Genomic DNA, 23,504 nt, shown 5'->3' on the forward strand with positions numbered 1-23,504 from the left:
CTTCGCTTATCAGCTACACACTTCGCGTCCAGTCGCCGCCGCGCGCCGACTTCAACCGGAATGTAAAACCCTAATCCCGCATCACCTTCATCTGTCACATATTCTCCCATTCATAGGCAAGTTTCACATCCTTACACACAACAACCTACCCTACATGGTCTACATGTGCGTGAACCCCAAGATCACTCATTAATTTCTACTATTATATATGGGATGTAAATAAATAAAATAAATAAATAAAATATCTTTATTTCAGAATATAAAAATTCCATACAATATTGTTAGTACCATAATATATTACAGCTAGATGTTAGTAAGTACATTAAAATTAATCATTAACACAATATTTTGACAATGAGATCAAGATTTATAAATATCCACGACGATATCGTATAGTCGGATCCGGCAATTGAAGTATTTAAAAAGTTATCGGTGGTTGATAATTAAGAAAAAATATTGTCATAGTCATGTTAAAAACACTTTAATAAATAAATTGTAACTTACCTAATTGTTTTTCTTAATACCTTGTAGATTGCCCGACTATTTTCTGGAATTTCCGACAGCAGTAGACGTGAAACTGTTGCACTGTATCTAAGGTAATCCCTTCCTGTGGCTAAATATCTAAGTGTAGCGATCCCTTCTTCAGCCGACACAGCAGGTCTCGTATTTGTATCTCGTTTCGTTATCAGAGGTCCTACCGTTTCTAATAACTCATCAAATTACTTTCCTCTCCATTCTGAGAAAGTTATAAATGTCATCGTAGTCCAGTAAATTCATTAAGTTTAAATGACTTGGTATATGCCGATTTTTAAGCCAGCGTTTCATCGATACCCTTTTCTATATCCTATCTTTTCTTATGTATATTGCACTATAAGTACCAATGCCACGCCAACTTTTAGAAATTTCGATAGGCTAGGGGCCATTTTGCGCGCTTGTAATCCGTGTTGTCCGTCCGCGAGTTCTGAACACACTGTGGTCGGCCAGCCGTCTAGCCAAGGCCTACCGCGTGCACCGAAGTTCACAAATTGCGGGCAGCTTTCTCTTTTACTCTAATTCAGGCCTAATTTTAGAGTGACAGAGAAACATGCCCGCAATTTGCGAACTTCGGTATACGTCGCAGGCCCTTAGAAAACTCAGACGGCCTTCACAACGACCCACAGACCAAGGTCGCGCCGTCTGAGTCTTGTCGGCGACACATATGGGCTAACATTTGGCTCTCATTGACATAAGAGTAGAAACCAAAGTTTTATTTTTTTTTGATTACCTCTATTAGTATTTTCTAATTATAATTTTCTAACATTGGGGACTTTTAAACATTAAAATTGAATGTATATAATTATACTTTACTTAAGTATATCAACCATAAATATAACTTCAAAATAAAGTTCAAGTCATGGGAATCTTTTACGTTATTGCCCTATCAAGATGTATCTTATATATTTAGGTATTTAAATAAAAGTAAACAAACAATTTGTACATTTTCGGGTAGTTATAACATTTAACCGACCAATTACAAAACCGCTTGGATCAGTCACTGAACGACCTGACTTAACCTACCTACATTATTTGATCGTGTAATGTTTTCTTCTACCCTCAAAGAACTAGCTTAAGGAGAATTCAATTATTCTTCATCTGTCGAACGAAGGAGCTCAAAAGCTTCGTTTTGACTACCTTCGGTTCTAGGTACCCTGTTCCAAAGACCTTCTTGGTCTGGCTAGAATTTTTGAGGCCTACTTCTAATTTTCTACTAATTATTTTGTACTAGCTGTGCCCGCGGCTCCGCCCGCGTGGAATTCGGTCTGTGTCAGTAAGCGGCTAATTTCTAATCCTAATTTCTCTCCCTCTCCCCTGGAGGCGGAACTTGAAGTAAAGTTGACAAATGGATATGCTGGAGGACTGTAGTCCAGATAAAATATTTTACAATTAGGTACCACTAAATAAAACTACACTCCAAAATGTATAACAGACGATACAGTAAGGTAAACGCGCGCGAGCGAAAGCGAAGCGGCCTGCCTGGCTAGAGCGCCACCCACTCACCGTGGTCTTCTTCAGACTCCCGAGGAAGACCACGTGCCCCTTGTAACCTCAATGCGTTGCGAGACTTTCGCGAATGATTCGATTTTTTTCGGGAAGGCATGGTAATGCGTATAAAATGCGAGTCCCAAATCGTTAGACTCCGCAAACGACCATTGCCGGAGTAAGATATTTTGATGCCCTAAGCATTTCTAGACCATGATGCCCCCTCTCCCTAGGGTCATCGAGATTACATTGTTTTTTTTAGTTGAGTGACGTTCATTGGCCCATTACAGCTGAGAATGGAAATCAGTCACATAATTTTCGATATAAAAACGCAATTTGATAGACAGTTGTACATTTTTCCTTTTAGTATGGAAATCAGTCAAATAATTTTATCGCGAAAATTGACAGTGCTGCAGCAGTAACGTTGCAACAGAGTAATGCTGCTACAGTCGCCATATCTTAGAAAGTAATTGAAAACGCGAGCGAAGCGAGCGCGAAAATTTTTCGATATAAAAACGCAATTTGATAGACAGTTGTACATTTCTACTTTTAGTATGGAAATCAGTCATATCATTTTATTACGAAAATTGACAGTGCTGCAGCAGTAACGTTCCAACAGAGTAATGCTACTGCAGTCGCCACGCCAAAACGCGAGCGAAGCGAGCGCGAAAATTTTTCGATATAAAAAACGCAATTTGACTTTAAAAGTTATTAAAAACGCGAGCGAAGCGAGCGCGAAAATTGTTCAATATAAAAACGCAATTTGATGTTAGACAGTTGTACATATCTACTTTTAGTATGGAAATCAGTCACACCATTTTATTACGAAAATTGACAGTGCTGCAGCAGTAACTTTGCAAGAGAGTAATGCTACTGCAGTCGCCACCCGAATGTCACCTTTATCATGTCATATAATGTTATTGAAAACGCGAGCGACGCGAGCGCGAAAATTTTTCGATATAAAAAACCCAATTTGACTTAGAAAGTTAATTAAAACGCGAGCGAAGCGTGCGCGAAAATTGTTCGATATAAAAACGCCATTTGATAGACAGTTGTACATTTTTTCTTTTAGTATGGAAATCAATCACATAATTTTATCACGAAAATTGACAGTGCTGCAGCAGTAACGTTGCAAAAGAGTAATGCTGCTGCAGTCGCCATATCTCAGAAAGTTATTGAAATCGCGAGCGAAGCGAGCGCGACAATTTTTCGATATAAAAAACGCAATTTGACTTAGAAAGTTATTAAAAACGCGAGCGAAGCGAGCGCGAAAATTGTTCGATACAAAAACGCCACTTGATAGACAGTTGTACATTTTTTCTTTTAGTATGGAAATCAGTCACTTAATTTTATCACGAAAATTGACAGTGCTGCAGCAGTAACGTTGCAAAAGAGTAATGCTGCTGCAGTCGCCATATCTTAGAAAGTTATTGAAATCGCGAGCGAAGCGAGCGCGAAAATTTTTCGATATAAAAACGCAATTTGATAGACAGTTGTACATTTCTACTTTTAGTATGGAAATCAGTCACATCATTTTATCACGAAAATTGACAGCGCTGCAGCAGTAACGTTACAACAGAGTAAAGCTGCTGCAGTCGCCAACCGAATGTCACCTTTATCATATCTTATAACGTGATTGTAAACGCGAAAATTTTTCGATATAGAAAACGCAATTTGATAGACAGTTGTACATTTTTACTTTTAGTCCCAACCAGGCGCGAATCCAGGATTTCACACAGAGAAGGGATGGGACAGTTTTATATCAGCCTAGCTTCGCATAGGGCTCGATATTTAAGGGTCTCAGCGAGGATGTTCTCATACAGAAAAGATGCAAGAAAGCAGAGCTTGGAATTGACCAAGTGAATGTGAAGTGTGAGCTAGGCAGAAGGCCCAGCTGCGAAAGAGGAAAGCTTAGATTTGGATCCACGCCCAAGTGTAATTAAGGCAGAAGATCAACTTTGCCATAAGGCAGAAGACCTCGCATAAGACCTTACGCCTAACTGTAAAAGAGTGGCTTGAAGCCGAATCTATGCATGTAATCACGAATCTTCTACTGCTCGCTCTTTGGCTTCACTCGAAAGCGCTACTTGATGGGATGCTTTTAGTTTTCGGCTTTCACGGGGCCCCTTATAACAGACAGACCTTTTGACAGTTAGGTCTCAGGATCGCGGCTAAGGAGCAACTCGGCTTGGCCGACAAAGCTGGCGTGCAAGAGAGCAAAATTCGCTATAAAATCGGTAACCTATGTCGAAAAAATCGGCTGGCCGCAAGCCCGAAAGCAAGATTTTTTTCCATGACTTTAAGGGCCTCCGCGTAAGGTCAAATCGAAAGCCTACGTTGGAGATGTTCTTATGTACCCTCACTCCCTTACTTGATCCCTACGACCCTTCGTTATTAGATGGGTACTTGTACACGTATAAAAGTTTCATGTAGGTACACTACTCCACGACGACTGCAATGCTGATGCAGCCTGCGCGTTTTTTTTGCCTACGGTTTGGTGCCCCCTAGACGTGGTGCCCTAAGTAAGTGCTTATTTTGCTTAAAACTAAAAGGGTTAATCCGGCACTGCAAATGACAGAGGTCAATGTTTTTTAGGGTTCCGTACCCAAAGGGTAAAACGGGACCCTATTACTAAGACTTCGCTGTCCGTCCGTCCGTCCGTCCGTCCGTCCGTCCGTCTGTCACCAGGCTGTATCTCACAAACCGTGATAGCTAGACAGTTGAAATTTTCACAGATGATGTATTTCTGTTGCCGCTATAACAACAAATACTAAAAACAGAATAAAATAAAGATTTAAATGGGGCTCCCATACAACAAACGTGATTTTTGACCAAAGTTAAGCAACGTCGGGAGTGGTCAGTACTTGGATGGGTGACCGTTTTTTTTTTGTTTTTTTTTTGCATTATGGTACGGAACCCTTCGTGCGCGAGTCCGACTCGCACTTGCCCGGTTTTTTTTTTTCAAAGTACCCACCTTCGTCGCCATTATTAAGTGCATAAAGGAGGCGATACCTACGTATGAATATGGATTTGATATCCTGGGGGCGATATAATTACGATTAGGTATAATTAATGATGGAGAAAATTTATAATTTTAAATAATTATGCAATTATACGCGTGTTTATATGTGTGTTTATTTTACCACTACGTAACTAATGTAAACTCATTTTTAGTTTTCTTGATTACTTAATGTTTACTCAGTTCCCCAAAAGATGGCACTGTGCAATGAGGGGCAATTAATTTACTGTCGTTTAATTTTGTCGTATTATTAATTTATTAAATCAACATAATTATTCAATTATTTTTGTTGATATCCGTAGCCCCTCTTCTAAACTTAGAGTTAATTTGGCAAAATCTTTCCTCGGTGGCTTATTCATGTCACAACATATTAAATTCAACGCCATCTGTTAGTTTACCAGGGTACTCAATAGTGGTAGCACATATTTGAAAAAAGTTTGCCCCTCCTTCCTAAGTAGCGTCATAAGATTCAGGGGCAAACTTAAGTCAGTCGAGTGTTGTGGCTACCCCCCCTTTTAGGGGTTGAATTTTTATAGCCTATAACCTGGCCGGGAATTTTCTTGACAGATTAGTAAAGTTTTCATCAAAATCCGTTCAGCCGTTTTCACGTGATGCGCGTTCAAATAAACAGACAAACAGATAAACAGATAAACAGACAAACAGACAAAAATTCTAAAAACTTTTGGAACGTGTTCTGTTATCGATTCTAAGTATCCCCAGCCAACTTTTTTTCAAATATCTTCCATGTACAGACTTTCGACCCTCTTCAGCTTTATTATATGTATAGATTGTCTAACGTAGCTGTTTGGAGATGAGAACGTTGACATATACAGGGTGATCAATCCAAATGGGTCAGTATGGAGAAGTCGGAAACTATGAGAGATAGCGAAATCGGTTCTTAGGAACCATGGCTTCGATTTTAGATTTAATAATAATGGCATTCAATTTTTTTTTTTAAATCTATCATACATAACCGGGATTCGAACCTGGTCAATATTCTTGTTGTTTGTTTGTATGGCAACTTTTAAACGATGCGTGTTAGGTGGGGGGTGCACGACCAAATATCATAGAGGGCCCCGAGACAAATCAAACTACATTAAAAAAAAATTCAAAATGGCCGATTTTTTTTAAATTTTTTTAAGTTGGTCCGAGCGCGCTGAGATTTGGCATGCGGCGAGCCTGGGGGCCCAAGATTACCATGTCAAAAAAAATTTTGGAAAAATCTAAAATGGTGGCGGACACGGGCAAAGTCAAATTTCCAAGTAGGTTAAGCGAGCCCGAAGCGCGAGCTTCAGGCCGGGAGGCCGAAGGCCGACCCCGGCGGAGGGCCGAAGGCCCGGGGCCTCCACCCCGACTCCCAAAACTCGAGGCCGAGGCCGAGTAAACGAAGAGGTCACAGGAGAGGGGGAAGTTGGAGCTTAGACACGACCCAACACTTTTCCTATTGGGAGTCGCGTTTTGGGAGTCGGGGTGGAGGCTCCGAGCCTTCGGCCCTCTGCCGGGGTCGGTCTTCGGCCTCCCGGCCTGAAGCTCGCCCTTCGGGCTCGCTTAACCTACTTGGAAATTTGACTTTGTCCGTGTCCGCCGCCATTTTGGATTTTTCCAAGTTTTATTTTGACATGGTAATCTTGGGCTCCCAGGCTCGCCGCATGCCAAATCTCAGCGCGCTCAGACCAACTTGAAAAAATTAAAAAAAAGTCGGCCATTTTGAATTTTTTTTTATGTAGTTTGTTTTGTCTCGGGGCCCTCTATGATATTTGGTCGAGCACCCTCCACCTATCACGCATCGTTTAAAAGTTGCCATACAAACAAACAACAAGAATATTGACCAGGTTCGAATCCCGGTTATGTATGATAGATTTAAAAAAAAATTGAATGCCATTATTATTAAATCTAAAATCGAAGCCATGGTTCCTAAGAACAGATTTCGCTATCTCTTATAGTTTCTGACTTCTCCATACTGACCCATTTGGATTGATCACCCTGTATATGGATGTGTGGCGTGACGAGAATTGATAGATAGAATAGGGAATTACCTCTAATACAGAAAGTTGCACCCATAACCAAAAAACTCAGATCAAATCGCCTAGCGAGGTACGGGCATGTGGTGCGGAGGGATGAAAGTAATGTGACGCGAAAGGTATTGAGAATGAATGTGGAGGGATGTAAGAGGAAAGGAAAACCAAGGCAAAGGATGGAGTGCGTGAGAGTTGATAGGAAAAGAAAGCGTGTGAATGATGAGGTGAACGACGAAAGAGTAAAAAACCTGCTGCGCCGACCCCAAGTAATGGGAATAGGGCAAGCAAATGATGATGTAGCTGTTTGCAACCATCATGTGAATACAGCACATCGAGCACATATTACATACTCGTACTAGCGACCTGCCCCGGCTTCGCACGGGTTAACAAATATACCTAAACCTTCCTCAAGAATCACTCTATTGATAGGTGAAAACCGCATGAAAATCTGTTCAGTAGTTTTTGAGTTTATATATAAATTAAAACACAAACAGACAGACGCGGCGGGGGACTTTGTTTTATAAGGTGTAGGGATAGTCATATATAATATTGATGTTACCTGCTCATTGGAACGGTGATTACGTTAATTGGAGCCCCAAATGTCTATTCTTTCTTGTTGGGCTGCAGATACAGATGTGCATGGGCAAGTTGCGGTCGTTGCGGAGTTACCAAAGTTCGAAAACTCCTAAAATTCAGAAAAAGGAATTTCCAATTAAAAAACAAGGAGTGCCGGCAGAAGTGAAAACTCAATGACATTGTAACAGTTTTTCGATCAGGTCACGTGTCCGTCTTACGAATTTTCAATCTGTCGAATCCGTCGGTCACGTGACCTGTCGCGAGTTTAACATTTTTTCCCCATCACAAAAAATGCACAGCGTCGCTAAAGAAGTTTTCACTTCAAAAAAATCCAAATCATATTTATATTGGTCCTAAGGTAAAAGAACAAATCAAGAACTCGCGAGTGGTCGAGGAAGATGTTATGGACGAGTCGGATTATGATGACGAGCTAGGCAACTCTGAGGTTTTGCAGGAGAGTTTGAAGAAACTCGGCGTGGTTGTCACTGGGAAACCAATAAAACGGGACAGGGAAGAGGAATGGTTCGTATAAGTTTTTATACACATTTTTACAAGCTTTGATTTATCTTGCCCTGTTCTGTTAGTTAGTGTGAGTCAAATCTTGGAAGCGAAAGTTGAGCAACTTCGATTTTCGATTGAGCTGAATTTGAATTTCTGCTTTTCTATTTTTGCATACACATAATTATACATAAACTAAGTATATGTTAATCGGATGACAATGTAATGGATGATTATGATTGATAAACACTATCCTTATGTCCGTTCCCGGCGGAGCTCAAACTATCTCCATGCCAAATTTCGTCCAAATTGCTAGTGGTCCAAAGTGGCTTATACAGTGTGGAAAGATAAGTCGGGCCCTGGAGGGAAACTACCTTAAATCCTTAAGCTGGCTCATTTTACTTAAAGGAGACATTCCTTTAGTTTTAAAAAGAAACAAAACTGCATTCAAAGATTTTCTAAAACTCGCTGGCCTCGCGGGACTCGAACCGACTAAAAATTCCAAAAAATAAAAACTCGCAATTTTATTCTGCTAGTCGATACAGTTAATGTTAATGATAACATTTCTCCAAGAAACATTAGGTCTTACACTCGTCTGTCGTACAAAATATCCATAAAATCTAATATTTAGTACTCAAGATTTTTTTAGACAAGCCAAATTGAAGAAAGAAAGAAAAATACTTTTAATGCAGTTTTGTTTCTTTTTAAAAATAAAGGAATGTCTCCTTTAAGTAAAATGAGCCAGCTTAAGGATTTAAGGTAGTTTCCATCCAGGGCCCGACTTATCTTTCCACCCTGTATATTTAAAGTTCATTTATTTAAGTTATTAGTCCGTCTTTGGGTCACAGACTTACTTATGAGCAGCAGGTTCGGAGCAAATAGGCTGTCATCGTAGACGGACAGATGCATCGAGTGATCCCACAAGGGTTTTGTTTTTTTCTTTCGAGGAATCCTAAAAACTCATGCCTGTGAAAAACACGTACCTACATTTACTTTTTTCTTTTGATTTTTCCGAAAGGGCCGGATATAACAGATTGAAACCGACCGAAGAAGCGGACATCGAAGAAACGGCCACAATGAAGAAATGGACCACGGGAGCATATATAGATCAACACGAAATCATCAGTGATGATGAATCAGATTACATTACTAGTTTACAAGGTAAATATACTAAATATATAGCATGAATTTTATGAAATGATTTTTTCGGCTTTGACCCTAATCTGTTAAACAAAAGGTACTTATTGTTCCCTTTAAGAGCCCATCAACGTGCACACTAGCGCCACTGCTAAATCATCGTGATTATTTAAATTTAACGATAGGTATTTAAAAAGGGGGGCCGCTACGTACTGTATTTTGTATTTAAGTACCTCTTGAATATATCAAACTAGTTTTTATGTTGCTGGATTCGTCAATCTATGCGTCCAAAGTTAAAACGGCCGTTTTTGTTTTGAGTTCGACGAATCCAGCAACATAAAAACTAGTTTGATATATTTAAAAGGTACTTAAATACACAATACAGTACGTAGCGGCCCCCTTTTTTAAATATCTTTCGTTAAATTTAAATAATCACGATTATTTGGCAGTGGCGCTAGTGTGCACGTTGATGGGCTCTTAACACATTCAACACCAAGAACCCGACTGTCGGGTACACTGTTCGTAGCGACTACGCGCTACATACGACGAAACCGTGGCTACGCGCTACGAGCGTAACCCGTAGCACTTAGTGGTATTGAATGTGTTAAGCAGTGAATACTTCTGCTAGTCTGTAGTTACTTTCGGTTGCTTACAATGAAAATGAAAATCTTTATTTTTAAACATATGCATGTTAATAAATAAACTCACATACATACATATAAACATGAACGCTGAAAATAATAGTCCTTTTTTTGGCCTTTGGGTAAAAAAATCGCCTAGGTACCACAACAGGCATACAGGAATTTAAACCATTTTTAAGTAACACTGTGTGGTGGGTTATATGGATGAATGCAAAAAAAAACATGAAAATGACTGTGTTACCATTATATGTAACATTTTCAGGTACAAAAGCCCCATTCAAGAATCTGGGAGTAAAAATGAGACCTGTTACCACTACTGAACCATCGATTGGGAGGAAGGTTATTATAGATGAAGAAGAATATAGGAGTCTTACAGAGAAGAGTGAAAGAAATAACCGGTAAGAATAACAAGTTACTGACTTTTTTATTGCTGACTGTACTTCTTCTCATTTGAATGCAGGGACCGTTACCGGTATAACTAAAAATCAATATTCACAATATTTTTTTGATATTATAGAATAGTATTTAGATAAGCATAATGATTGGTCACATTATCTAAATTAAGTGCAAAAATATACATAAACAACCGTGATATCGAAATTTAATACCGGTTAATTTGTATGAAAAATATACCGGTATGCGGTCCCCTATTTGCATGACTATCCCTATTTCTGTTCTAATGATCTCAAACTCGATGTTTATGTGTTTTTCCATCGAAGAGTTCCGTTTGGTTCCGACAGCATCATCAGATCAGCTCCATGTTAGCATACTATTGCATTGTCACCGGATTGTACTCCAAATTTCAATTGATCAGACACCGGAAAGTGGTTCAAATTTAATTTACAAGTTTTTAAGCACACATTATTACCTACAGGGTGAAATTTTAACCACCGTCCATGCTCTACGTAGCATAGAGTAATATATTAAGTAAAGGAAGAGTGGTAACTCCATACATCAGTTTTCTTACCAAAACGGGAGTTATTTCGTAGTCGACATCTAGTGCAACTATCAGTACCACTAGATGACACCAGATGTCACAAGTGTCGCTACTGACGAAAAATGTACTACTTACTAATACAATTTACAAATAATATTATACCTAAGCAGAAGTTGAAAATAGACTTCCAGTTAATCCGGTTATAATATTACCTGAAAATTGTTGAGCATTAGAGTTTTCGTTCGCCGCGACATCTATTGTCAACTAGCAGTACTGATAAATTCCGCTACTTGACGCTAGATGTCGACTATGAAATAACTCGCGTTTTGGTATGAAACCTGATGTATGGACTTTACTTATTACTTTATGCTACGTAGTGACTTTCTAGGTCGTACTGAACAACTTTTATAATGGGACTAATGCCGAAAACGCGAAAAAAAATTCGACTGTTTCATACATTCCGACTGATGTTGTTCCCGCTGATTTCTATGGGACAGTCAAATTTTTTTTCGCGATTTCTGCATTGGCCCCATATTGAAGTTGTTCAGTATGATCTATAAAATCACTACGTAGAGTATGAATGGTGGTTTAAATTGCACCCTGTATAAAAAAAAAGATAGAAAAAGACAAAGTGCTAAAATAGTTTGGATATACGGGGTAAAGGTAAATAAAAGTGTGTAAAAAAAACCGGACAAGTGCGAGTCGGACTCGCCCACCGAGGGTTCCGTACTTTTTAGTATTTGTTGTTATAGCGGCAACAGAAATACATCATCTGTGAAAATTTTAACTGCCTAGCTATCACGGCTCATGAGATACAGCCTGGTGACAGACGGGCGGACGGACAGCGAAGTCTTAGTAATAGGGTCCCGTTTTTACCCTTTGGGTACGGAACCCTAAAAACGGGTTGGCTATCAAGGGACCTAAAGTATGGACACTTAGCATAAAGAATGTCGTACACTGACCCGGCATTCTCTATCGCACGCGCATAAGTATAGTGCGTCAAGCAAATCTTGTCATGACGACCGGTCTGGTCTAGTGGATAGTGACCCTGTCTGCTAAGCCGATGGTCCTGGGTTCGAATCCCAGTAAGGGCATTTATTTGTGTGATGAACACTAATATTTGTTCCTGAGTCATGGTTGTTTTCTATGTATATAAGTATGTATTTATCTATACAAGTATGTATATCGTCGCCTAGTACCCATATAGGGTTTGCAATCCGGATCTGAAATGTATGAAATTATCCGGATCTGGATCCGGATCCGCGGATCTTCCCATACATTTCGGATCCGTCGTGCAAACCCTATACCCATAGTACAAGCTTTGCTTAGTTTGGGGCTAGGTTTGATTTGTGTAAGATGTCCCCAATATTTAAAAAAAAAAATTAAAAAAAAAAAAGCAAACTAAAGTAGGGCAACACTCAAAGAGTAGTATTGCGCTAATTAAAGCAGCAATGGACAATGTACATCGAACCAAAACTTTTTTTCCGCTGAGCGCGCCCTATCCTATTACGTACGTCAATTCAACTTGTCACTCGCGGATTCTCTATTGAAAATGTTTGAAATTGTTATTAATAGGTATGGGTATGGACTGACAATTTAAAAGCGGTGTGTGATGTTGTTAAAAATGATTAAGTAACTAATTTGAAGATCTCAAAATAAAATTAGAAGTGGACTATGCCGTTAAACGAGAATGTATGAATAAAATCATTGCTTCAGATAGATGTCCTACTGGATTTTAATATTTTATTAGATTTCTCAGTTGGCATTGTAGGCATTGTAGGCACCTTAGCTTTGATTAAGCACAAACTTATCTAATATATTGGTATTTAATGGTGACACAGCAGAAATATCTCTTGAAATAGAATCGATTCAGAATGTAAACAAACAAGATGATGGCTGTCATTCACGATCCACATTCCACAGATAAAACACAGATGACACGCGATTTTCGAATTATTCGAACACAGTGTTGCTAACCCGCGATTTTTCAAATTTGCCGCCGTTTGCTACTGACAAGATTTGCTTGACCCAGTATATCGTTTCCCGCTCGCACAGACGGGACAGCAATATGTGTGCGAAAGAGATAGGATCAAGCGGTTCAATGTACAAAAATCTACGTGCTAATCTAATCTAATCTTAGTTAGACCAAGACAAGTCTGCAACGATTTTGATAGCACATGCAGTGCAAGTGTTATTTATAGGTACGTCATAATTTCATAGAAAATTGCAGACTTGACTTGGTCAAGCTGTAGCGTCGTTACTTTAGTTTAGAAAAGCTGGAACTTATATTTTATTTGATTTTCTTCCACAGTTTATTAACCGGATTTAAGGTCTACGATCCCCGTGAGACCTTACCAGGCTTACCAGCGGACATAGGATCCGAAAGCAAGTAGGTGTTAGCTGTGCCTTTCTTAAATTTCATCTATGTCCTCATTACTTTTTCTAGAATAAACTGTCCTAAGTTTAAAAAAAATTAAATGCTGACGAAATAAAAAAATCATTTAAAGATTCAGAGCTCATGAAATTCCCATACCTAGTTAAAATAAGTAGGAAGTACGTATTTTTTCCGCAATGGACCACCTACAATTTAATTTGACAGAAAATAAGCTACAAATATGAAAATAAACAATGTTTTATTCCTTTGACGGGACATTCCAGCGATGATCAAAAACAATTTTAACATCCAGGCATTCTGAGCTCAAACAATACTTAATACTACAAACTACAAACTGCCCTGCAGTTTGGCAAAAGAAAAAAATCTGTAAAATAGGGTTTATTTCATCTGTAAATGTTTATTTTTTTTCAAAATGTTCCTACTTAAAAAAAGGGTCCTGTTTTTTTCGAACCTAACTTAAAATTTAGATTGATGAACACATAAAAGAGCTAGGTACCTATAGTGCGACATAAAATAGTAGAAATTAAATAAAATGGCATTAAAAAGTTCCATAGGTACTAAATTGTTGCCATGTTTAAGCATTAATACGTCAAAAAAGTGACTGTTACCATAGAGAAATATAGTGTTCACTCCATACATTTGGTATTCAAACTGACTATTATTTTCGTAGTCGACATCGAGCATCGAGTAGCGGAGCACTGTACATTTTTCTCTATGCAGTTACGTAGGAAGTGGCGCCCTCATTTATTTTCTACAATTGTCGGACTATATTAGACATGTTTAATCCGATGTATTATAAGTATTATTTATATTTCAGCGATGAACAGGACATCGATGTACCAGAAACGCTTATTTTAGCAAATACCGTCACCGCCCCATTCGTAATGGACACCAAGCTTCGGAGTCGGATACGGGAACGAGTCCACAATCGAATCGGCTCTACTACCCCCAGGGAGCGAATACCCCCCGGGGAGCGAATACCGGTATATATTTCATACAACCGGTATTCAATTTCGGTATCACGGACTTAGAGCATTTAATAACTGGAGTGGCCAGTGAGAGCTTACCCCTCTGCCGAAAAACTTGCACAATTGTGCAAACTTTTGTCTGGATATCATTCGATACCTCTCTATTAATAGAGAGGTATGGGAGGCCGTGCCCGCCTTTCGGCTGCGACGGCTGTGGCGGGTCGCTCCCCACCGCGTGGGGAGGTCAGTGGACGTCAATTTGAGGACGTCAGTGCTGCTGGTGTAGGCCAGCTTTTTCGCCACCGATCGTTTATCCAACCCCGCGACCCCTAGCCCGGTGATACCGTTTGAGCGGGGCCGGGCATCGGGGACGCAGGGAAGGCGACCGGCAGCTTAGGCTGGCGTGTGTGGCGTGTCAAACTTTTGTATGGACTGACATGGCTATTTGTACGTTACGTACAAGTCATGTAGAAATAGCAATAGGTACATTTGACGTCCCCTCCCCCGCAAAAATCGGCAGACTGTTTCGTAAAGAAAATGACAGCGATGACATCTCCAGTTACTAAATGCTCTAAGATTACGGTGGTTTGTGTATATTTTTGCACTTAGCTAATGTAATCTATCATTATGCATAGTCATTATGCTTATCTAAATACTATTCTATAATATCAAAGAAATATTGTGAATATTTCTTTGATATTATAGAATAAAGATATTTTGATTCTTATTTATTACCGGCAACGGTCCCTGACTAACTACCCCAAGTGCAAAGGTAAACAAACATTGGTGGTACTTACTTATCCTCCTAAGGTTCGGCCACGACCTTGCGTGACCCGCGACGGCGGCGGCAACCACAGGTGGGAACGAAAGGTCCGATTGCTGTATTTGGCTCCAACCTATGGTTGCCGACGCCGCCGTCGCCGGTCGCGCAAAGTCGTGGCCGAGCCGTAAGGCTCAAGGTCCTACTTGCGGCAAGATGCCTCAAAATGGACGCTCTCCGACAACCGCGCATGCGGCGGCCGACATTTTAAATATCGCAAACTTGCCGCCTAGAGGCTGTGCGCCGCACGGCGCGTAAATTTAAAATACATATTGCTTCGCCACCCGATACATACCTACCCTCTGTTTACGAGGTACATCACGCAGACAAATAGGTGGCCAGACAAAAAAAAACACTTTCAATGTGTCTGGGTTAGTGTTGTTTATAACTATTCCAAATTTCAAATCGATAGCTCAAGTAGTTCTCGAGATATTTAGCAATGCGACAGACAGATGGACGGACAGAGTCAGTGGCGGATTTGCAGTCTTTGTCGCCCTAGGCCCCAGGCCCTGTAGCCGCCCCTTTCTCAGCACTCATCATAGTGACTACATTTGGAGTTATTTCTTGTTATCTCTTTTTCCTCGCGTTATCCCGGCATTTTGCCACGGCTCATGGGAGCCTGGGGTCCGCTTGACAACTAATCCCAAGAATTGACGTAGGCACTAGTTAGGGTTCCGTACCCAAAGGGTAAAACGGGACCCTATTACTAAGACTTCGCTGTCCGTCCGTCCGTCCGTCCGTCCGTCCGTCCGTCCGTCTGTCACCAGGCTGTATCTCACGAACCGTGATAGCTAGACACTTGAAATTTTCACAGATGATGTATTTCTGTTGCCGCTATAACAACAAATACTAAAAACAGAATAAAATAAAGATTTAAATGGGGCTCCCATACAACAAACGTGATTTTTGACCAAAGTTAAGCAACGTCGGGAGTGGTCAGTATTTGGATGGGTGACCGTTTTTTTTTGCTTTTTTTTGTTTTTTTTTTGCATTATGGTACGGAACCCTTCGTGCGCGAGTCCGACTCGCACTTGCCCGGTTTTTTTACTACGAAAGCTACTGCCATCTGACCTTCCAACCCAGAGGGTAAATTAGGCCTTATTGGGATTAGTCCGGTTTCTCCACGATGTTTTCCTTCACCGAAAAGCGACTGGTAAATGTCAAATGATATTTCGTACATAAGTTTCGAAAAACTCATTGGTACGGGTTTGAATTGAACCCGCGACTTTCGGATTGCAGGTCGCACGCTCTTACCGCTAGGCCACCAGCGCTTGAATTATTTCTTGTTATCATAAGCGAATTTTTAGTCACAATTTGCCGCCCCTAATATCTTCCCGCCCTAGGCCTGGGCCTACTTGGCCTTAGGGCAAATCCGCCACTGGACAGTCGCACCATAAGGGATCCTTTTACCTATACCTTTTTGGCACGGAACCCTAAAATCTGTACTTTTATTATTAAATATTTATTAAGACATTATCAATTATTTTTTTCTAGGTAACTCAACACCGATGGAAACCCGAGAGGGATCGCCCTACAAGGTATGTTGACTTTTGTCTTGTGGTTGCCTCGAACACGGGACTAGGGTTACCAGATACAAATTTAGAATTTCCTGACAAAATTCCTGATTACCGAATATTTTTCCTGACATTCATATATTTTTGACGACGACGGGGGGGTCTAGCGATGGCCACCCGATTGAGCCGGTAGCCGCGTTTAATTAATTTAGTTTTATTTAAAAAATTCCTGACATTTTCGTGTTCCGTCCCCATTCCTGACATAAGGCCAAAATTCCTGACATTTCAGGGAAATTCCTGTCATCTGGTAACCCTACACGGGACGCACGCTCCATGTAATAGGTAGGCCCCTACCTATGCTTGTGTATAATACGATACGATCCCTCGGGGTAAAATGATTCCCTATCGTCTCTGAGCAACTACTGGTGCCATCTATCGAAATATGCAATAAACGTATGACCCGTGACCCCGCCAGTTGCCTCTTAAAGTGTCATGTAATTACGAGCACGCAGCGAGATTTTATTAGGAAATAATTCAAAAATATATGTCTAATTAATTAGGACCCCCCCCCCCCCGAAAAAAATGTATAGGGATGATAGATTCTACGAAAAGTCACGTGACTATTTCCATACACTGTTTGAGTTTCTGTTAGTTAATTCGTGGGTACAAACCAAAGCAGAAAAAAGCGTTCTCGAAAAAAATGCACAACGATGACATAAATAAGACTGTTAATTAAGAATTATAACTAAATTGAAAGTTTTCTCTAGACCGGGAGCGGCGGCGTTACTCCGACCCGCACAACATCACCCCCTTGCGGGTGAGAGGCGCGAACCAGTTATACCTCCTAGAGTAAGTACACATCTCTAACTCCCCTACACATTATGTTCATTAGTAGACCTGGCATTACTTCGACCGGCACAACATCCCCCCTTGCGGGTGAGAGGCGCGAACCAGTTATACCTCCTAGAGTAAGTACACATCACTAACTCCCCTACACATTATGTTCATTAGTAGACCTGGCACTACTTCGACCCGCACAACCCCCCTTGCGGGTGAGAGGCACGAACCAGTTATACCTCCTAGAGTAAGTACACATCTCTAACTCCCCTACACATTATGTTCATTAGTAGACCTGGCATTACTTCGACCGGCACAACATCCCCCCTTGCGGGTGAGAGGCGCGAACCAGTTATACCTCCTAGAGTAAGTACACATCACTAACTCCCCTACACATTATGTTCATTAGTAGACCTGGCATTACTTCGACCGGCACAACATCCCCCCTTGCGGGTGAGAGGCGCGAACCAGTTATACCTCCTAGAGTAAGTACACATCACTAACTCCCCTACACATTATGTTCATTAGTAGACCTGGCATTACTTCGACCGGCACAACATCCCCCCTTGCGGGTGAGAGGCGCGAACCAGTTATACCTCCTAGAGTAAGTACACATCACTAACTCCCCTACACATTATGTTCATTAGTAGACCTGGCATTACTTCGACCGGCACAACATCCCCCCTTGCGGGTGAGAGGCGCGAACCAGTTATACCTCCTAGAGTAAGTACACATCACTAACTCCCCTACACATTATGTTCATTAGTAGACCTGGCATTACTTCGACCGGCACAACATCCCCCCTTGCGGGTGAGAGGCGCGAATCAGTTATACCTCCTAGAGTAAGTACACATCACTAACTCCCCTACACATTATGTTCATTAGTAGACCTGGCACTACTTCGACCCGCACAACATCGCCCCTTGCGGGTGAGAGGCACGAACCAGTTATACCTCCTAGAGTAAGTACACATCACTAACTCGCCTACACATTATGTTCATTAGTAGACCTGGCACTACTTCGACCCGCACAACATCCCCCCTTGCGGGTGAGAGGCACGAACCAGTTATACCTCCTAGAGTAAGTACACAGCACTTACTCCCCTAAACATTATATACTTTAGCAAACCTGGCATTACTCCGACCCGCACAACCCCCCTTGCGGGTGAGAGGCACGAATCAGTTATACCTCCTATAGTTCGTTTTTTTTAGCATTAGAAAGAACTTGAAAGAAGGTAAGCGATCTTGACATGTCTTTTAATTGAAAAACGCTTTTTAAAAATCAGTAACTATTAGTTATGAAAGCAGATGAATATAAATGATCGTATTAGATTCATATTTGTTACATATTTGCCGTAACTTATTTTTAAAATGTGTTTTTCAATTAAAAGACACATCAAGATTGTTTACCTTATTTCTAATGCTAAAAAAACGAACTATAGAGTAAGTACACATCACTTACTCCCCTAAACATTATATACTTTACTAAACCTGGCATTACTCCGACCCGCACAACCCCCTTGTGGGTGAGAGGCACGAACCAGTTATACCTCTTAGAGTAAGTACACATCACTTACTCCCCTAAACATTATGTACATTAATAGACCTGGCATTACTTCGACCCGCACAACATCCCCCCTTTGCGGGTGGGAGGCAAGAACCAGCTATACCTCCTAGAGTAAGTACCCCCTAAGAAACATTCTGTATATTAATAGACCAGCCGGCCTAGCCAAGGTTACAATCGCTATCGCTTCGACAACGAAAAGCATTATGTCTCTCTATAACTCTTCCATATTAAATTAGTGCGACAGTGACAGTTGCGTTTCGATCGCTACGGAGCGTAAGCGATCGGCATCTTGGCTACGCGGCCTGGAGCGGCGGAATTGCTCTGACCCGCACAACATTCGCCTCCTGCGGGTGAGAGGCAGGAACCAGTTGTACCTCCTAGAGTAAGTACAAGTGCAAGTACATGGCGTTCAAAAGTGCATGGAGATGTTTAAACTGTAATATTAAGCCATTACGGTCGACATCTATCCATGCACTTTTGAACACCACTTTACATGCAGGCACAGAACATACCCCCTAAAAAACATTATGCCTCATTAGTAACGGATGAAACAGCGCGTCATAATCCACTAATTAATTTGACAATCCCTACTAATATTTTTTTTTTTTTTTCCTAGCCTACTTTGGTGTCCCACTGCTGGGCAAAGGCCTCCCCTCGTTTTTTCCACTCGACCCTGTCATCGGCATTTTCCCACCATTTGGGGTAGAATGCGTCCAAGTCGTCCCGCCATCTCCTTTTCGGTCTGCCTAAACTCCGGCCTGCACCGTCTATTGTGTTCCGTGGGTCCCTACTAATATTATAAATTCAAAAGTAACTCTGTCTGCCTGTCTGTCTGTCTGCTAGTTCTAGTCTCAGACAGAGACTCAAAGACAGAGAGATTTTCTAATTTTTCTTTTTGGTATTTCTAAGTACCCGTACAGAAAGGAAACTTCCTACAAAACCGAAGTTTGACAGCGGTTCAGGGACCAATCATGCTGTGCCTTTCTAATGTATGGCACTTTATCTCTTTCGGCTAATTAGGGTTGTCAAAATTCAAGTAATTATCTTATCTGTGGTTGTGCACGCAAAGGGACGTCAAGTTGTGCCATCCCTAATAATTGCTCGGAGCAATGCTGAGCCGAACGGAGCCCAGAATATGAACGCTCTAGTTTCCTACCCCCAGGGGTAGGTATCGGTGGCAGACGTTTCAGCTTACTACAAAATTTATTCGACGACCAGTCTGGCCTAGTGGGTAGTGACCCTGCCTGTGAAGCCGATGGTCCTGGGTTCGAATCCCGGTAAGGGCATTTATTTGTGTGATAAACACAGATATTTGTTCCTAAGTCATGGATGTTTTCTATGTATTTAAGTATTTGTATATTATATTTAACGTTGTCTGAGTATCCACAACACAAGCCTTAATTCTTGAGCTCACCGTGGGACTTAGTCAATTTGTGTAAGAATGTCCTTATAATATTTATTATTTGTATGTCTTTCCCATCACGGAACAATGGTGTTCCGGACCTTTGGGAGGCGTGCGCGGAGCCGAAGCCAACACGTAGAGGCCCTTTTGACACTTTAATGATGTAAGGGGTACACTGAGCGGAGGCTGCCCTTGCCCGTGTCATGGGACGCACGCAGAGGCAGCACCCGCCAGGGTGTAAGGACTATTGAGAGTAGATGGAATCTAAAATGAACTAGGTTATTGGGTGAAAGCGATGGACTCAGAACTGAGCTATGGGGTAAAAAACCGGACGCCTGCCTAATAAAACGGTATGCAATTTTATTTCTGGCAGACGGTGACTCGCCCTCACAAGATGGGCCCCCACAAAAAGCGACATCTAGGATGGCTCAAGGGCAACACCGGTGTGATCGGCTCAGGGGTGTCGAGAGGTGTGCGCCGCTTTCTACCCAGTGGCTGTTAAGTGTTAACAGCCACTGTGCCAACTCGCGTCTTATGCATATTTCACTTCCACCCCTGGAGCTTATTTATTATTTATTTATTATTTAAATTGTCCATACAGATATCATTTAAAATGGACGACGATGATGTGGAGCAGCTTCAAGCCGACACAGGATTCCAGCCTTCGTGGAAGATAAACGACACCGAACCGCAGCGTAAAGATCACCGGGCTTCGTCTTCTGAATAACCCGTTGACTGTCAAAGATGTTGACGTATATGACGTACCTATATCGAGCCTTAACCTTTTGAACGCCACCGACGCCAATTTACGTCAACGCAAAATCGTGACGGCATTTGATGTCGCTCGTTTTTTGATGAATATCTATCTACTGAAAAACACCCCACTTTTAGGTTGGCATTATTTATTCACAAAACTAAATTTTATCCCCGTGGCGTCAGTGGCACGGCAAATGGATGTGCAGTTTGGAGTTCAAAAGGTTAAGCGCAATAAGAATGGTGCTAGTTCAGCGGTGTCACTCACGAATTCGAGCCAATCGTGCAGTCTAGGGGTCATTTACACGATGCGAGAACTCGCATGCGAGTTTCATTACATTGCGGTTTTTGATCGGTCGGTTGAATTGGACGTAACCAACAGTCCGCAATGTAAATAGTTCGTTTTTTTTAGCATTAGAAATAAGGTAAAAAAAAAAAAAAATCATTTATTTCGGACGATTCAATCCATATTTGTTAGTAACAAACTTAAAAATAGACTTAAATTACTATGTTAGTACCTAAACTAAGATGTTGGGAGGTCCAGTGCCTAACTAATGCACTGTCCCATCTCCCTGCCACTACGGCCAGGAGACTATGGCGGCTATCGCGCACCCTGCGGGGCGTCGCGGCGCAGCGCTTGCGCAGCGTCGCGTGGAAACCGTCCACATGCGCGTCGGCGAACATGCCCGACGCGCTGCAGTATCGCGGCAGCCGCAACAGTACCCTGAACGCGTCGTTGTATTGTACCCGCATTGCGTTTATAGTACCTACTGAACCTACGAGCTACCATATTAGCCCTAATAGCTAACGCCCTGCGCTCGCGTTCAATGTCCGCGTCGTCACGCAAATCGTCGGTGACCAAGTGCCCAAGATATTTGAAGGAATAAACCCTCCTCAGCTGTTCGCCATTCAAACGAATGGGTGGGACGTATGATGGGCACTTGCTCCCCGCCTTAAAAACCATATATTCACTTTTCGCGACATTATATCGTAAGTTATGTTTTTGGGCATAGGACTCACACTTTTCAATTAGTATTCTTATACCACCGACCGATGGGTCAGCAGTACCATGTCATCGGCATAACTTATGTTATTAAAACACACCCTATCTACATGACAACCCACATGAGTACTGCTGAGCTCACCGATCAGGGCATCCATGTAAAGATTGAAAAGCTTTGGGGAGGTCAACCCCCCCTGCCTCACCCCGCACTCGAGTCCATACTCGTCGGACATCACGTCTTCCCAGCGTACGCTATTTCTCTGGCCAGAGTACCAACACCTAAATATGCGTGTAAGTTCTCGAGGATATTGCACTTCGTCAAGTTTTTTCCAAAGTAAATTGTAATTAACGAGATCAAAGGCTTTACTAAGGTCTAAAAAACACGCATAAATAGGTGTTTTTCTACGCGTATAGTACTCGACAGCCTGCTTCAAACAAATGATAGCACTTTCGGTAGATAAGCCTGCACGGAAGCCGAACTGCGCGTCATGCAATTTCAAGTACTTATCTAATTGTACGTTTAGCAAGCCATCGAGCACCCTCGCTACAATTGTTGCCAGAGAAATAGGCCTATAGTTAGCACTATCCGAAATGTCACCCGTCTTATTTTTGACAATAGGTATTACAATCGTTTTTGTCATAAGCGGCGGTAGGTAAGAGTGACATATCGTCGTTGAGAATGCCAAATACGGTATGTGCGCGATTTTAATCAAATTAATTGTGACGTTCCACGGGAAAAGGTACCTTATGAGGGTTTCTAGTTTCGGAGATATTAAATGTTTTGTAAAGAGGTGAAAAAATGCTCAATTTTTTTTTTATTGTGTGATCTGAAACCTTAATGCGCAACGTTTGTTTACCTGTTTTTATTTTTGTTATAAGTTAGTTATAAGCCTAGTAATGTCGTCTCAGAGTTTAGTAGAAAAGGTACCTTATGGAAAAAAGATTGAAAATTCCCAAAAAAACTAGTCAATACGGGAAAAGAAGTTTGGTAAAGAACTGTATTAGCATTCTGCAAAACTAATTTGATAATTTCAGTTCTGGTTGGGGCGCCTCGCAAATATTATAACCGTACATAGACCGACATCACAAATCCAAGTAGACTGCTATTATACCAAAGTTACTCTCGTCAAGTCTTTCTTAACTAGAATAATCTTCATTTGGTTTGGTCGCATGCAGTAAATCAGCCATTGGTTTGCTGAAAAATGCCAATACCCGACGCATTACCTTATGGAATATCTGAGGTCATTGAACCTCAATGCCGCTTATCTTCAATAGCAACCGAAATATATTATTGATAAGAAATAGACGATTTATACCATCTTAACCTCAAAATATTATTAGTTTATCCTAACTGTTCCATCATCATCATGCCTCATCATGTAACTTGACCACAAGGTACCT

The 23,504-nt window shown here is 41.3% G+C and overlaps 1 protein-coding gene across 1 annotated transcript in view; it reads left to right on the forward strand.

Moving 5' to 3' along the window:
* The window catches only part of LOC134801325 (uncharacterized), a 39,596-nt gene extending 18,522 nt beyond the window's left edge, over positions 1 to 21,074 (forward strand). Inside the window, exons 7-11 of the mRNA XM_063773866.1 lie at positions 7,991 to 8,154; positions 9,149 to 9,291; positions 10,171 to 10,306; positions 14,058 to 14,223; positions 20,949 to 21,074. Of these exons, the coding sequence (XP_063629936.1) occupies positions 7,991 to 8,154; positions 9,149 to 9,291; positions 10,171 to 10,306; positions 14,058 to 14,223; positions 20,949 to 21,074 (735 nt within the window). The remainder of the gene's footprint in view (positions 1 to 7,990; positions 8,155 to 9,148; positions 9,292 to 10,170; positions 10,307 to 14,057; positions 14,224 to 20,948) is intronic.
* The last annotated feature ends 2,430 nt before the right edge of the window (positions 21,075 to 23,504 follow it).

This window comes from Cydia splendana, chromosome 21, assembly GCF_910591565.1.
Source record: "Cydia splendana chromosome 21, ilCydSple1.2, whole genome shotgun sequence".
In the NCBI taxonomy this organism is placed as follows: domain Eukaryota; kingdom Metazoa; phylum Arthropoda; class Insecta; order Lepidoptera; family Tortricidae; genus Cydia; species Cydia splendana.